Source organism: Balaenoptera borealis (assembly GCF_965194805.1).
Source record: "Balaenoptera borealis genome assembly, chromosome: 19".
Classification (NCBI taxonomy): Eukaryota; Metazoa; Chordata; class Mammalia; order Artiodactyla; family Balaenopteridae; genus Balaenoptera; species Balaenoptera borealis.
The window spans coordinates 27,059,567-27,074,357 of record NC_138878.1 but is presented as its reverse complement, the minus strand read 5'-3'; the positions used below and the strand labels follow the sequence as shown (position 1 = coordinate 27,074,357).

The 14,791-nt window shown below is 55.1% G+C and overlaps 1 protein-coding gene across 6 annotated transcripts in view; it reads left to right on the top strand.

Moving 5' to 3' along the window:
- Nucleotides 1–14,791, top strand: part of CPNE2 (copine 2) — a 55,360-nt gene that overhangs the window by 31,934 nt on the left and 8,635 nt on the right. For 5 of the 6 annotated variants that reach the window (XM_082366971.1, XM_082366972.1, XM_082366973.1 and 2 more), the window contains 8 exons: nt 16–105; nt 1,100–1,198; nt 1,727–1,813; nt 3,579–3,638; nt 5,466–5,599; nt 7,740–7,794; nt 12,620–12,671; nt 14,114–14,247. In XM_082366971.1, the coding sequence (XP_082223097.1) occupies nt 16–105; nt 1,100–1,198; nt 1,727–1,813; nt 3,579–3,638; nt 5,466–5,599; nt 7,740–7,794; nt 12,620–12,671; nt 14,114–14,247 (711 nt within the window). The remainder of the gene's footprint in view (nt 1–15; nt 106–1,099; nt 1,199–1,726; nt 1,814–3,578; nt 3,639–5,465; nt 5,600–7,739; nt 7,795–12,619; nt 12,672–14,113; nt 14,248–14,791) is intronic. The other variant, XM_082366974.1, reaches the window with a different exon arrangement.

The following is a 14,791-nucleotide window of genomic DNA, read 5'->3' as shown; positions in this document are numbered from 1 at the left end:
CTCACTGTCCTGCAGGTGATCAAGTACACGCTGGACCCCGTGTGGAAGCCATTCACTGTGCCATTGGTGTCCCTGTGTGATGGGGACATGGAGAAGCCCATTCAGGTGAGGGGGGCTGTGAGAACCCTGCTGCCCACCCTACCAGCTCCGGCCTCCTGGTTACCTGAGGCTTCCTGGGGGTGCCTTGGCAAAGCTCTTTCTTATTAAGATGGAAAAAGAACCCTTGTGGGGGGAGGGGCAGGAGACCTGAGTCCTTGTCCCAGGTCTGCCTGACCCTCTGAGTGATCTGGGCAGGGCCCTCATCTCTGTGATTCCCTTGTCTAAAATGGGAACAGAGTGACTGCTCTTTTTTTCCCGGAGGGCTGTGTGCTGCTAGCTAGGATAATGAATGCAGAATCACCTTGGAAACAACCAAGTGTTGTTGCTGTGATGAAGGTGATGATTACTAGTCTCCAAAAGCCCTAAGTCCTCAGGGGCCGTGTCTGAGAGCAGACGAGGTGGGGTGAGGCCCCGAGACCATGTAGGGATCCCCAGATAGGGCACCAGGAAACTTGGGTTCTAGTTCTGGGTCTGCTACTGCCACTGTGAGACTTTGGGCAAGTGCTTCCCACTCAGGGCCTCAGTTTACCCATCAGTACAATGGGTACAACAATTCCTGCCTTCCTTCTAGGAGTGTCATGGCTGTTAAGTTAGAGAGCATAACAAGCTGGGACTTCTGTGCCCATCTCAGGAAAAAAATACCAGTCTAGGGAGGACTCCAGACCATGGCCCATGAGGCCAGGTGGGCCACAACCCAGGATAGATTATCAGCCCAGTGTCACGTGTGGGAGGTGTGCAGCTTCCTGCTCCAGAGGGAATGGGCTCCATTACTAGAGCGGGCACCCTTTCTCCTTTTCCCGGCACTCATGGAAGGCTTCCTGCAGGAGGCAGTTCAGTTCAGGAGCTACCGGCATCATCCCAAGCCAGCTAGTCAGATCTGGTGGGGAGAGGGAGCCCCCACCCCCCAAAAAAGACATGGGATTTGCTCAGGGAGCTGAGAGGAGCTGGCGAGTGCCTCCTGTGGGGCAGCTCTGGGGTGACCTCGCTGGACCCGCTCCAGGTTATGTGCTATGATTATGACAACGATGGGGGCCATGACTTCATCGGTGAGTTCCAGACCTCGGTGTCACAGATGTGTGAGGCTCGTGACGGCATCCCGGTAAGATGTGCACATGTGCGTGACCACAGGACCTCAGCAGGGGATGGGGAAGGGGCACAGGTTTTTCAATCAGGCAGGCTGGGGCTCGGATCCCACCTCTCTGCCTTATGACCTTGAGCAAGACATTTAATCTCTCTGAGCCTCAGTTTCCCCATCTGTCAAGTGGAGGCAGAAGAATAGAGTGGGAATTAAATGAGATTAAACAGGTAAAGTACCTAGTGCATAGTGAGTACTCGGGAGCTGTCTATTTAACTCTGAGAAGCCAGGCTCTGGGTGACAGTTCTGGGTGCATGAGTGGACATGACGTGGATGAGTTGTCTGGGGATGGAGGGCAGATGCACATCTTCTGACCTTGGGCAGATATAGCTTGGCATGAGCCCAAGGTGGCAGGAACCATTTCTGGGGGGGCTTCCTGGAGGAGGCATGCTGCCCCTTGGTCAATGCTGTGGAGTAGATTCTGGGGCCCAGGGGAGGGTCAGTCCCCACAGAAGCCCCAAGCTGAGCTCCTCTTTCTCCTGTGTTGCCCAGCGGGAGTTTGAGTGTATCAACCCCAAGAAGCAGAAGAAGAAGAAGAACTATAAAAACTCGGGCATCATTATCCTGCGTTCCTGCAAGGTGAGCCAGCGTGGGTGGCATGGGGCACAGTCCCTGTTTGGGGTCACACAGAGATATATCGCTGCAGAAGAGACAGAGCATTGGGTTTGGAGCCAGCAAGGCCTGGGTTCAAATCCTGGTTCTGCCATGTCCTGGCTCTGTGACCTGAGCTTAACCTCTCTGGGCCTCAGTCTCCTCATCTATAGAATGGGAAGGTTAACAAGGTAAAGCATGTAAAGTGTTAGTCTCATATCACATTCCTGTGTGGAAGTCAGGGAGGGCATGAGATGACCTTCCAGGGTCTCCTTGTTGGAGGGTAACTACAGGGAGTTACTGCTTCCCAGGCTTGCCCACTGCATGTTCAGCGTCAGAGGGGGAGAGGATATCACACCAGGGTGCCCTTTCCTCTGGCAGTGACATTAGTGAGGGCTGAGGTTACTGGCCCGTGGTGTAACTGGGGCCACTGAAGTCCACAAAGACAGTGAAGTTTGCACCGGCAGTGGCCAGGCTGAGGTCAGGGGCCAGGCCCCCCTGTATATCTGGTGGCCACGTATCTGCTGGAATCGGGTAGGACGTTAAGGAAGGCAGCCCAGGCCAGAGCAGCAAGAACCCTGGGCCTGAAGGTTCCAAGTCCTGGCACTCTCTACCAGCTGACCGACCCCAGGCCTCAGTTTCCTTGTCTGGAGACTAGGATTTACGTGAGCATTCAGTGAGGTCACAACGTAGCAGTGCCCTGTAGAAGTTAAGCTGGCAGGTTGCAGCATCATGATTTCGGGTCCTTGTTTTCTGAAACTTGGGTCATTCACATCCCCCTTCATGATTTCTTCCACCTGCCTTATTATGTTTTGTATTCAGCCCCTCCTCCCCCCATTTTGGTGTCTTTTTTACTTAAATACATTTACTTATTTATTTATTTATTTGGTATTAGAATTTATTTATTTATTTATTTATTTATTCTTGGCTGTGTTGGGTCTTCGTTTCTGTGCGAGGGCTTTCTCTAGTTGCGGCGAGCGGGGGCCACTCTTCATCGCGGTGCGCGGGCCTTTCACTGTCGCGGCCTGTCTTGTTGCGGGGCACAAGCTCCAGTATGCGCAGGCTCAGTAGTTGTGGCTCACGGGCCTAGTTGCTCCGCGCCATGTGGGATCTTCCCAGACCAGGGCTCGAACCCGTGTCCCCTGCATTGGCAGACAGATTCTCAACCACTGCGCCACCAGGGAAACCCTTAAATACATTTATTTTGAAAGTAACCTTTCTAACGCCACCAAAATTGGAAGGCCAGTATCCTTTGCCAAAAGGAGGCAAAGACCATCCAAACAAACAATGTTTTAGCAGCTTTATTAATTATTAATTTACAGTAGAAGGCCTTGAGCCAGAGGCCTGGCCTCTCTCTGTTCAAAGTCGAGGTTGGTAAGGGCTAGAGAGGCTTAAGGACCAAATGGCAACAAATTGAGACTTTCTCTGTCATGTAATTGGTAGGTATGATTGACACTGGGCCCTGGGACACTGCCTGGACTCATCATGCGTGTGTGTGTGTGTGTGTGTGTGTGTGTGTGTGTGTGTGTGTGTCCGTCCCACCTATTGGTAACCGTTGCTCTGAGTGCTTCGTTATAGAGGGATTTGGGTTTTGTTGTAATCAGATCAGGTCCATCTGCCTTTTTCCGCCTCCTTGACCCCTGTCAGGGCACAGAGCAGCAACTCCCCAAAGGTCGTCTGTGGAGTGTGGCCAAGTGAAGGCGAGCCCTCAGGTACAGGGCACGGGCCCACTCACCCCTCTGATTCCTTCCAGATAAACCGGGACTACTCCTTCCTGGACTACATCCTGGGAGGCTGCCAGCTCATGTTCACTGTAAGGCTCTCCCCCACCCCACCCCACCCCAGTGAGGATCCTCCCTAAGGGCTTGGGCCGTGATTGCAGCAGGAGGGACTTGGGATAAACTTCAGGAAGGATCCTCCCCAGGGCAAGGGGTGTGTCTGGCCCAGAGGAGAGGGTATAGGTGGATGGGCCTGAGTCAGAGCTTAGCTGCAGGTCAGGGCCTGGCTGCCCAGCCCTCAGAGTGTCACTGGTTACACTTCCTCCGAAGGAAAAAAAGCCAAATTCCTCAAATTCCTCCCCACTTCCCTTCCTGCCTCATCTGCTGTGCCCTCATCCTTGCTCACTCGGCTCCATCCACACTGATCCTCCCCCAACACGCTAAGCTCTGCTCTGTCTCAGGGCTTTGCATTTGCTGTTCCCACTGCCTGGAATGCTCTTCCCCAGAACCTTCTCTTGGCTGCTGCCCTGCCATCCTGCAGGCTGTGACACAGAGGTCACCTCCCCCGATGCCTCCTGTTCCTCTTGTCACTTCTCCTGTTTTATTATCTTCAGGGCACTTGCCACTCGTCCCTGTCCCACTAGCGACTAGTGACTGTGGGTATCCTGAGTGCGGGGCCACTGTTTTGTTTTTTTTCCCCTCCACCCTCGGTGAATCACTCAGTGCCTGGCACATAGCACCTGCTCAGTATATGCTCATTGGAAGAATGAATTGTCACTCTGCTGGTGGCCTGGAGTGTATGCCCCATAGATTTCTCCCGTTCCTCACCTGAAGGGAGGCCTCAAGCCCAGGGGAGAACCCGCCAGGGTCCCATACTCTGCCCACCTCCCACCTAGCCTCCCTGCTCTCTATCACTGCTTCTGATCCCATGGGGGCTGGAAGTCATCTGCAGGACTATAAGGAGGCGCAGGGGATTGGCCTTGTTGACCTGTAACCCCACTGGTCACCACAGCCCCCCTCCCCTGCAGAGAGGCCAGGCCCTATTATTCCTCCTGCGTGCATGTGTTCACTCAGCAAATGATACCAAGCACCTCCTGTGTGCCAGACTCCAGGCCGTGCCCCTGCAGGAGTCCCTGACTGATCCTAACTGAGTTCTCAGGTGGCCATCTCATGCCCTGGGTCCCTCTCCTAGTCCTCCCCAGCTGGGCAGTCTTGCCCGCCCCTCTGTGCTGGAATTCCCTCGGGGCTGAGAGAGCAGGTGGAGCCCAGTACCCTGCCCACCCGCCAGCTCCAGCTCCCTGTGGGGCACCCACCTGGTGCTCTGTGCCCAGCCCTGGGCCTGACTCCAGGGCCATGTGTCTTACCTGCAGTGATCATCCAGTCTGACTGGGAAGGTGGGCACTGCCCTACCAGGCAGCCCCAGGTCCTGGTGCCCCTTGGTGGTCTGAGGGGTGATGGGGAGATGGCTTGGTGCGGGGGCAAGGTGTCTGGGAAGGCTTCAGTGGGGCAGTGGCATCTGAATTGGGCCTGCAAATTGGAGGAGAATTAGATAGGGAGACGAGGTGGCCTGGCTCTTCAGCTAGAGGGAAACTCAAGAAAAAAGGCCTGGAAATGGGAGCAGATGAGTGTGTGGGTTTGGGACAGTGAGGGGGAAAAGGAATTTGGGGCTGTAAGTTGGCTTTGTATCACATCTGGGCAATAGACTTTATGCTTGGGCAATAGGGAGCCACAGACGTCATTAGAGCCAGAGGAGTAATACAGTCAGACGGTTTCCAGGTTTTGGACCATCTTTTGGAAGGGTGGGTCAGGGCTGGGAGATGAAGTGGGCTTCCTGTGTCCTATCAGCCTGTCTGTTCCCTGGAGGTGAGATAGGGAGCTGGAGTCTCTGGCTACACTGGGTGGCCTTTTCCCCCACTCTGCAGGTTGGGATAGACTTCACAGCCTCCAATGGAAATCCCCTCGACCCTTCCTCTTTGCACTATATCAACCCCATGGGCACCAATGAATATTTGTCAGCCATCTGGGCTGTTGGGCAGATCATTCAGGACTATGACAGGTAAGCTTGGGGAGGGACTCTGACTAGTCAGCTTGGGCTCCATCCATCCTGGGAAGCTCAGCTTTTCAAAGCTAGAAGGGACCCAGAGATCAACAAACCTAGGAATGAGTAGCATAGGACATGGATGCAGTTACTGTCCCTTCCTATTCCTGTGGCAGACATTGCTAATCAACTGCTGATCTCTGACTTACTGAGCCCAGATCCATACTGAGATCCTTCTCCACACAGTACACCGAGTAAGAAAATGAGTCAGGATAGAAAATGAAATATGTCTGCTATTGCTGCAACCTCCACTGTTAGAGCTGAGGGAAAACAGGCCTAGGATGTAGATAGAGAATTTATCCAAAGTCACCCAGATCAAGGAACTGGAACCCAGACATTTTGATTCCTGTACCCGCCACCTAATGGCCTAACAGTCTCACTCCTGTTGGGAACTTCAGAGGAGCAGCCAGCATGTGTGGGTCCTCTTCCCATGACCACGCTTCCTGGAGATCTTTGGGTTGGGGGGGGACAGTGGAGAGTCAGGGAAAGCTGTGTAGAGGGTGTGGCCACCAACAGGATGGGCCAGATGCAAAGTCAAGAGGGCCTTGGAGGATCTAGAAGTCACCTGAGGGTTGTGGTGTCATTGTCACAGGTGGTGCTTGTTCGGACCTCCAGGTCAGAGTGTGGGATGACCAGGAGGACACATGGGGAGCAGGGGAGAAAGGAGCAGGTCCCACAGATTTGGTAGGAACAAGAGCAGGCTCAGGAATCCTGTGTGCACTTCAGCCTCCTTGAGAGAGGCAGCCTAAGGTCCAGCTTCTGACTCCCAGGGGGCTCAGGGCCTAAGGGGTGGCTGTGACCCCAGGCCACATTAAGAGAGGTACGGCATGCAGAGCAGGGGAGGTGGAAGTCCCCACCTGCATGGTCGGTGGAGGAGCCTGCTGTTGCTGCTCCAGAGACCCTTGTATCCAGCTGCCCACTCAGCCCCTTTGCTGAGCCTTCTCATGGGCATTCAGGCGTTGCTAGACACTTGCCCCACCCCTACCCCTCTTACCCTCTTCCCCATCTCAGGGAGAGGCACTACCACTCACTGAAAACCCTTCACTTCCTTTCTTTCCCTCATCTCCCCCATCATTCCTTCAGGAAATCCTTTCAAAATATGCTTGAATCCAGCCTCTTCTCCCACCCCCACTGCTACCAGCCTGTTTGAGCCACCATCACCTCCTGCCCAGAGCGATTCAGTAACCTCCTCACTGGTCTTCGTGCTTCTGCCCTAGTCCCTGACAGTTTGTCCTCCACACAGCAGCCAGAGGATTCTTCAATAAATACATGTTGAATGAATGAACAAATGAGATACGGTCCCTGCCCTCAGGGAGTTCCCATTCGAGGAGGAAGATAGGGAAGAAATCACTGGGGTTCCAAGAGACCGGTTTACATGTGAGACAGGAGCTATGGAAGCACCAAAGAGAGAGACATCCTGGCATCTCAGGGAAACCCACAGAGAATGGGCCATTTGAATTGGGCCTTAGAGGATGAGTAGGAGTTTGCCACAGGGAACAGACTGGGGAGAGGTAGTTCAAGAAGGGGTGCAATAGGATTGAAGTTGGAGCATGAAGATGCCCTGTGTGTTTGGGAAACAGTGAGTAGCCAGTGGCCAGGGCTGGGGGAGTGGGGAATGAGGGAGGGCAGGTAGAAAATGAGACTAGGCTCTTGGGCTAGATGATGAAGGGTCTTGAACGCCAAGCCGGTGTTCTCATTTTAGAATTTTTCCCAGCCATAAAAGGGACGTCAAGAAACAGCCAATACATTTCACTTGCGTCATGACTGTGGTTTAGTGATTGCCAAGGTCCCTGTTTGAGAAGGATCGAGCTGTACCCAGGTCCATGTTTAGGAGTGCTGTGGTTGATTAGCGATGTCTGCCATAGGTGTAGATGGGGGTCAAGCCTCTTATTCACCAGATACCCAGAAGTGGGTCTGGGCTCAATAGATCATTCAAACAGAGCTTTTTCTAGAGGTGGTGAGCTTTTTCTTTTTGTCCATGGAGGTGTGCAAGGCAGAGTGGGCCCAGCCCTGGGTAGGGGGTTGGGAGGGTGAGCGTGGGTAGATGAGGCCCCTGTCTGGTTGTCTCACAGTAATTTTTTCTCCTTTCTCTGATTAGTGATAAGATGTTTCCAGCTCTGGGCTTTGGGGCGCAGTTACCCCCAGACTGGAAGGTAAGTGAAGCCAGACTGTTTCCTTTTGGCTGAGATGGGATTTGTGTGTATGGCCTCTCTGGGATCTGCTTTGGAAAGGTTGGGCTATGGCCCAGCCACCCTGCCTTCTCTGCGTTTACCACAAACGCACACGCATTTCTTAGCCTGAACGTCACGCAGGCAGTGGGGCTAGAACAAGGAATAAGTTATGATATCTGTCCCCTGGTACCCCAGTCAGGTGGGGAAGATGCTAGATTTAGCAAATAAAAATATAGGATACCCAGTTAAGTTTGAATTTCATATAAACAGTTTGTTTAAGTATGTCCTAAATATTGTCTGGGACATACTTATACTAAAAAATTATCTATTATTTATCTGAAATTCAGATTTAACTGGGCATCCTGTATTCTGTCTGGCAGCCCTAAAGACAGGCAGTGTCATCAGTGCTGAATGGGGCAGCGGTCCCTAGAGGAGGGCCCCAACCTGGCCTGGGGGTATCAGGAAGGCTTCCTGGAGGAGGTCAGGTCTAAGCCAAGAGGGGAGAGGAGAGTAGGAGTTTGCAGAGTGACTTGAGGTGGTGACGTGGCAGGTAGAGTGTTCAGGGCAGAGAGAATAGCCTGTGCAAAGTCTGGGAGGCAGAGGGAGCAGGGTGGTTGGAGGAACTGAAAGAAGGTGGGCGTGATGAACTCTCCATGAAAGATGGGCAGGATGGAGAGAGATGTGGCTGGAGAGGTGGGGAGCCAGCCGTGCAGCAAGCAATGGGTGGGTCTACATGGGGTGTTTGTTATTGGCATTTTTGAAGGTTCATTCTGGCTGCTGAGTGGGGACTGGCTGGGGTGATGGTGGGCAAGATGGAGGGTTGGAGAGAAGGGGCAATGTCCATTACAGGTGAAAAAACAGAGGCTCAATGACTTGTCCAAGGTTATGTTCAAAACAGGGAGCCTGAATTCCAACTGGGCAGGTGGACTCTCATGTCTATTCTCAGAATGTGCTACCCTTCTGATGAGAAGCCTGGGGCTGTGGGCATAGAGGACTCCTAAATCTACATGTCTTAGCCAGTGGCCCCTCTTGTCTACCCTGCTGTACCACATGCTGTTTCCAGAGTGAGCGTTCCCCTCCCATCCTATCCGGGGAGGGCAGTTTTCACCTAGAATTTCAGGGAGTGGCTCTGTGGCCTGCTGGCCATTGTATGGTAGGGGGCAGGACCCTGTGGACCACAGCTGGGCCTCTGGGCAGACATGGTGATGCCACTGGGGGCAGGGCGGGCTGGTGCAGCCAGGCCCAGCACCATCTCGTTGCTAGGACACCAGCCAGCTTTCAAAGAACTCTGGCTGAATGAGATGTTTTCCTGCGCAAAAGCCTCCTTGGAAATGTCACAGGGCAATTCTGGGGAGGCTGGGGCTTGGCCAGGCTGGAGTGCCCGGTGGTGCCAGGAGGGATGCTGGAACGAGGCTTGGAAAGGGCAGATGCTCTATCCCACCTCCCCCTGCTGCTGGAGCTGGCCAGGCCTGGCCCCTCCCGGCCCCTTACCTTCCCTCTCATTCTAACTCACCTTGCCATGTCACATGAACCTTCTTCTGTTCGTTCCTACCTCAGGGTCTTTACATGTGGTCTTCCACTGGCCTTTTGCCCCCTTTCACTGACTTCCCATTGCTGCTTCTTAGCCGAGAGATCATTTCCTCTAGAAGGACTACCTTGAGCGTGCGCACGTGGGGCCCCTGCTCCCTGCCCCGGAACTTTGTGGTCACTCTGTATGTGTTGATTTGCTCATTGTCTCAGGGAGGGCACGTTGTCTCCTCCTTGCTGTGTCTGGCTCCAGGCATGCAGTACGTGATTGTTGACAGTAAATTTAGGGCCCAGTGGCCTGAGCAGACAGAGGTGTTGGTTCTCTGAGTGTGGGAAGTTGGAAGGAGCTAGCAGGAGCGTGCCACTCGGCTGCCCGCCCTCAGGACCTCAGTCCCTCCCTGGGCCTGGTCCAGGTGAGCCCCAAGAGGACCCCTGACCTGGGTAGTGGCTGAGGAACTCAGGAAACATTGGCCTTTCAAAATGAGCCAGAGTTAGTCAGATGAAGAGAGGTATCAGGCTGAAGGACAGGCCTGCACAAAGGTCTGGGGTGGAGAGGAGCACAGTTTATGACTCTCCCCACTTTATAGATGGGAAAACTGAGGCTCAGAGGGGATGGTCACTCTGAGATCCCTTCGACTCCCTCCATGTCACCATCCACTGCCCTGCCAAGACCAGAGGGAACAGCCTCTTAAGTAACTCAAGACCATGGGCTGGGCCTGGCCAGGTGGGGTGAACAGGACCATTGATCGTCAGAAAGCAGCAGGGAGTCCCAGGGCAAAGACCTGTGGCTGGCCAGTCCCCAGGGGCCCCTAATCGGCTTGGGGTGGCCTCCAGGAAGCTTGTCGTGTTTGCTGGCATTTCTCGGGCAAACTAGGGCAGCAAGTGTGGGATGAGGCTGGGCTGCTACAGACAACGTGAACTCTTGTCCCCCGGATCTGGTCCCGTCTCTGCTGTGGCTCACTTGTGTGACCTGGGCATTCCTTGGCCCCCTCTGAACCTCAGTTTTTCCACCTGTGAAATGGAGCTGCTGGGTGGAGTAGATGACCTGGGAGGCCGCCAGGGTAGATGGGTAACCACCCATAGCCCCACCCACTTGACCACCAGACCCCACTCTCCCCTTAATAGAGGAAAAAAATGGAGAATGAGGAATTTGGGTGGCCGAGAAAACAGAATATTAATCCGTCCCTATCAGGAGGGGGCTTTTCCCCCTTGGTCTCTAAAATCTCCTAAAATCTGATTTTGCAGGAAGTCGTTGGCCCAAGGGACGCCTGTTTCCCTGGCAACCATTTTCCTCTCTCAGCCCCCTCTGTACAAGCCCCCCCCTCTTAGTCACTATAGAGGCTCATGAAGTTTCCATGGCAACAAGGACCTCCAGCCCCCACACCTGGAGCCCGGGCTGGGGACCGGGTGAAGAGGGTCCCTGGGCAGGAACAGGGCCCAAGAGGGGCATCAGGGGTATGGCTCCATGTCAAGCACTTAGGGCTGAGGGAGCAAAGAACAGAAAAGCCCATTCCCCTGAACAGGTGGGGGTCTTCTCCTCAGGCTGCTAGGCACAGGGCAGTGCTGGGGTGAATTCCTCTGCTGAGTCCTTCCCGTCTTGGCCCAGGAGGGCTCCCCAAGGTCAGCAGCCCAACCCCTTTACCAGGCTTGAGGGGCCTGGGCCTCAGGTCTGTTCTTCTGTGTGGCCTCGGCACCTGGCTTCCCCTCTCTGGGCCTCAGTCAGCTTACTTGTAAAATGCGGATGCTGGGCTTGGTAGGGCCTCCCAGCACCCCCCTGCAGTGTCTCGGAGCTAAAGCGTCTGCCTGGGACCGTTTGCGCCTGGACTGGAGCGCTCCTCCAGCCTCTGAGGGTGGGGTCCCTTCCCCCTGGGCATCTCTTCACCCTCCCATTTAAACTCCTCAGGAGAGGAACACCTTCTCGGGTTAGTGGGTTTATGGATTGTGAGCTCAGGAGGCAGCCTGATTTCAGTTCTAGTCCCAACTCTCCCCTTCAGTAAATGTGGGAACATTCTGGTCCATTCTCTGTCTCAGTTTTACATCAGAAAAAGGGAGTAATACCAGGCCTTCCTCCGTTGGATTGTTGCGAGGAAGGAGTGAGGGGATGCTAGCAAAGTCCTGAACGTGGACTGTGGCACACAGTTCACAGGGAAGGGGCCGAGTGGGGATTTTGACGGAGGCAGCAGGGGAGGGAGGGAGGGTGGTCCTCCCATCTGAGCTCTGGCCTCTCCTGAGGCCCTAGGTTCTGCAGCCACCAAAGTCTGACCCACAGTCCTGAATGGGGGTCTAGTTATCAGTCCCTCTGTGGGCCAGCGGCATCCGGGAGTATGCAGGATCAGCCTCTGATGATGCCCCCGGGCTAGGGGCTGGGTCTGCAGGAACTGGGACAGGGCTCTCTATTCCCTGCCCTTCTGGCCCCATTATGCTTCCTGATCCCCCAGTCCAGCTCTAAGTGGGTTGTCAGCTAAGCCCCAGTTTGGCTCGCTGGCATAAGGTGGGCTCCCTTCCAAGCACTCGTGCTTATTAGTAGGATGGGGAAAAGCACTCAAGGCCCGAAGAAGTGGAACTCTAGTTATAGCCCCACCACAGTGAAAGCAGGTGACGAAGGAGCACTCCAACTGCTCCTTGAGCCCGCCACCCTCAGATGCACCTCCACCCTACTCAGGGACTCTTCCACCCACCCCCCACCCCCCACCCCCTGCTTTGGGTCTTCCTTGCTGCCTGTGGGCTTTCTCTAGTTGCGGTGAGCGGGGACTACTCTTTGTTGCAGTGCACGTGTTTCCAATTGCAGTGGCTTCTCTTGTTGAGTTCTAGGCGCGCGGGCTTCAGTAGTTGTGGCTCTCGGGCTCTAGAGCGCAGGCTCAGTAGTTGTGGCTCAGGGGCTTAGTTGCTCCGCGGCACGTGGGATCTTCCCAGACCAGGGCTCGAACCCATGTCCCCTGCGTTGGCAGGCAGATTCTCAACCACTGCACCACCAGGGAAGTCCCTAGGGACTCTTATAGTGGGGCGAGGAGGCATAGACAGCCCTGACCCCCCAGAAGAGATTGGGGTGGTGTGGAAGGTTCTGTTTCTTCTGTTATGAAGTGAGGGTGGTTGGGCCTCTCTGTGGGTCAGACCCAGCAGTGGAGGTGAAAGCAGATGTAGGGGTATCAGTAGCCTTGACCTGGGGTCAGGGTGGCAAAGAGCCAGGTTCCCTCAGAGGGAGCCTTGCCTGGCAGCAGGTGGGCCTGGGCCCAGGTTTAGGCCAGGAGGCTTTCAGCTCATCATTTTCTCTGCATTTCAGGTCTCCCATGAGTTTGCCATCAACTTTAACCCCACCAACCCCTTCTGCTCAGGTGAGTGTCAAGCCCACCTGCCTCTGCCCTGGGTTCACGCCAGGCCTGGCCATCTCCCTGGGCAGACGCGGGGGAGGAGTACGGGTTTCTGTTCTTTTCTCTCCCCTCCCCTCCCCTCGCACTTGCTCAGGGTGGCAGATGGGGAGAAGCTGGAATTTGGAGTCAGGTGGCCCTGGATTCAAGGCCAGCTGCTGCCCTTTCCTGGCTGTGTGACCTCGGAGAGATCACTGCACCCCACTGGGCCTCTGCCTCCTCACCTGCCTCAAGGAGGTGTGATACCAGGGTAGCTCACCTCACTGGGTGGTCAGGTGAGAATTAAGGGAAGCACTGACAGAAAGCCCTGTGTAGACCAGGAGGAGGTGAGAGCAGCAAATTACACACCTGCCTCTCACCTCCCTTCTGCCCTCACTGGGAGGGCCCAGCCTTGTCCTGCCCCACCCTGTTCTCCCCACCTTCCACAGGGAGCCTTGGCACCTAAGGATTGAGCATGGCCTGGGCGGGGGTGCTGGGCAAGAGGGAGGGGCAGGCAGCGGAAGTGGTGTCTGTGCTCTCCCTGCCCCAGGCCTAAGAGGATTTCTGAGCCTCCCAGAGTCAGTTAAGAAACAGTGAAAGAGAAGGGGCTCCCAGGTGGGTATGGAAGAGGGTGGTTCCTGACACCATTAGAGCTTTCAGCCTAGGACTTGCCTTGGGTGTAGCATCTACCTTCCCTGGGAATCCCTGAAGCTGGGTCAGGTTTGTACTTGGAAGGGAAATGCATCAAGTCACCACGATGGGGATGATGCTGTGACTCAGAAGCCATGGGCCTCTGTTGGCTGAAAGCGTGGCCCTGTCCTCCTGCTGGGGCCTGTCTGGCTTGGAGCAGGTCTGCAGAGATGTTTTATCCAAGTTCAGATTGGTCAACCTCATCTCTGGCCAGAGGCCATCTGGACAGGACAGCAGGGCAGGGGGGGTATTCTTAGCCTTGTAACAGTGGCTATTTACAGAGCACCTACTGTCTGCAGAGCTGTGCAAGCATCTCAGTTCCCCCAGCAACCCTGAGAAGCCATAGCGTGTCCCGAATGGACCTCCAGGTGGCTCCGTGTGACCCCAAAGTGTCACTGGAGGTTCTGCCCGCCCCTTCTCTGGGAGGAGCCTGCTGGACACCCTCCTGCCAGCTTCCCAAGGGTGTAGATTACTAGTCTCCTTGACAGACAAGGAAACAGGCTTAAATAACTTCCCCCAGGTCCCACAGCTAAGAAGTGGTAAAGGCAGGAATTGGAACTCAGGTCAGACTCCACGTTCAGGGCTCTTTACACCACTCTGGCCCTGCCCTCTGGAGCTTCCAGTACTACAGGGCACAGACTGGTCACGGCCGGGGCATTTGGGGTGGGCAGCAATTGGGATGAGAGTGGGTGCAGGGTCAGGGAGGACCTGGCTGATCCAGAGTCTTCTCCCCGAGGCAGGCGTGGATGGCATCGCCCAGGCATATTCGGCTTGCCTGCCCCACATCCGCTTCTATGGTCCCACCAATTTCTCGCCTATCGTCAACCACGTGGCCCGGTTTGCGGCCCAAGCCACGCAGCAGCAGACAGCCATGGTGAGTAGGTGATCACTGGCGTGGACGTGCAGGATAGGGCTGGCACAGGCTGGGCCTTCCCTGCCAGATGGAGGTCTGTCCTTCCTACCCTACCCACCCATGGGGCTGGCTGGCGAGCTGGATGTTCTGCCTCCCCTTGTTCTAAAATCCTAGGTGAGCCCCGGCCTCTCCACCTTAGTTTACCAGCAGGGATGGGAAGGGGGTTGGAAGAAGCTCAACTTGACTGGTTCTGGATTCCTGGAGCACAGACTCCAGGACAGACAGCAATTCCGTTCGTTCGGTGCTTAGTAGGAAATAGGGGCTGTGATTAATGGTGCATGCCTCCAGGCAGAGGGAAACCCGGAGACTGTAGTCCCTACAGCCCTCAGGCTGACCCTCTGGGCCACCTAGTTCCCATTAGAGCAGCTGCCACCTCACGCTGAAGGGTTTGGAACCGTCTGGCCCGGGTCCGGCGCTCAGTGACGAGGCTCAAGCCTGAGGCTGCCAGGGCTGCTGTGTGGAATCTGGAATATACGGCAAACGGCCATCCTGGGCAGCTGCATCC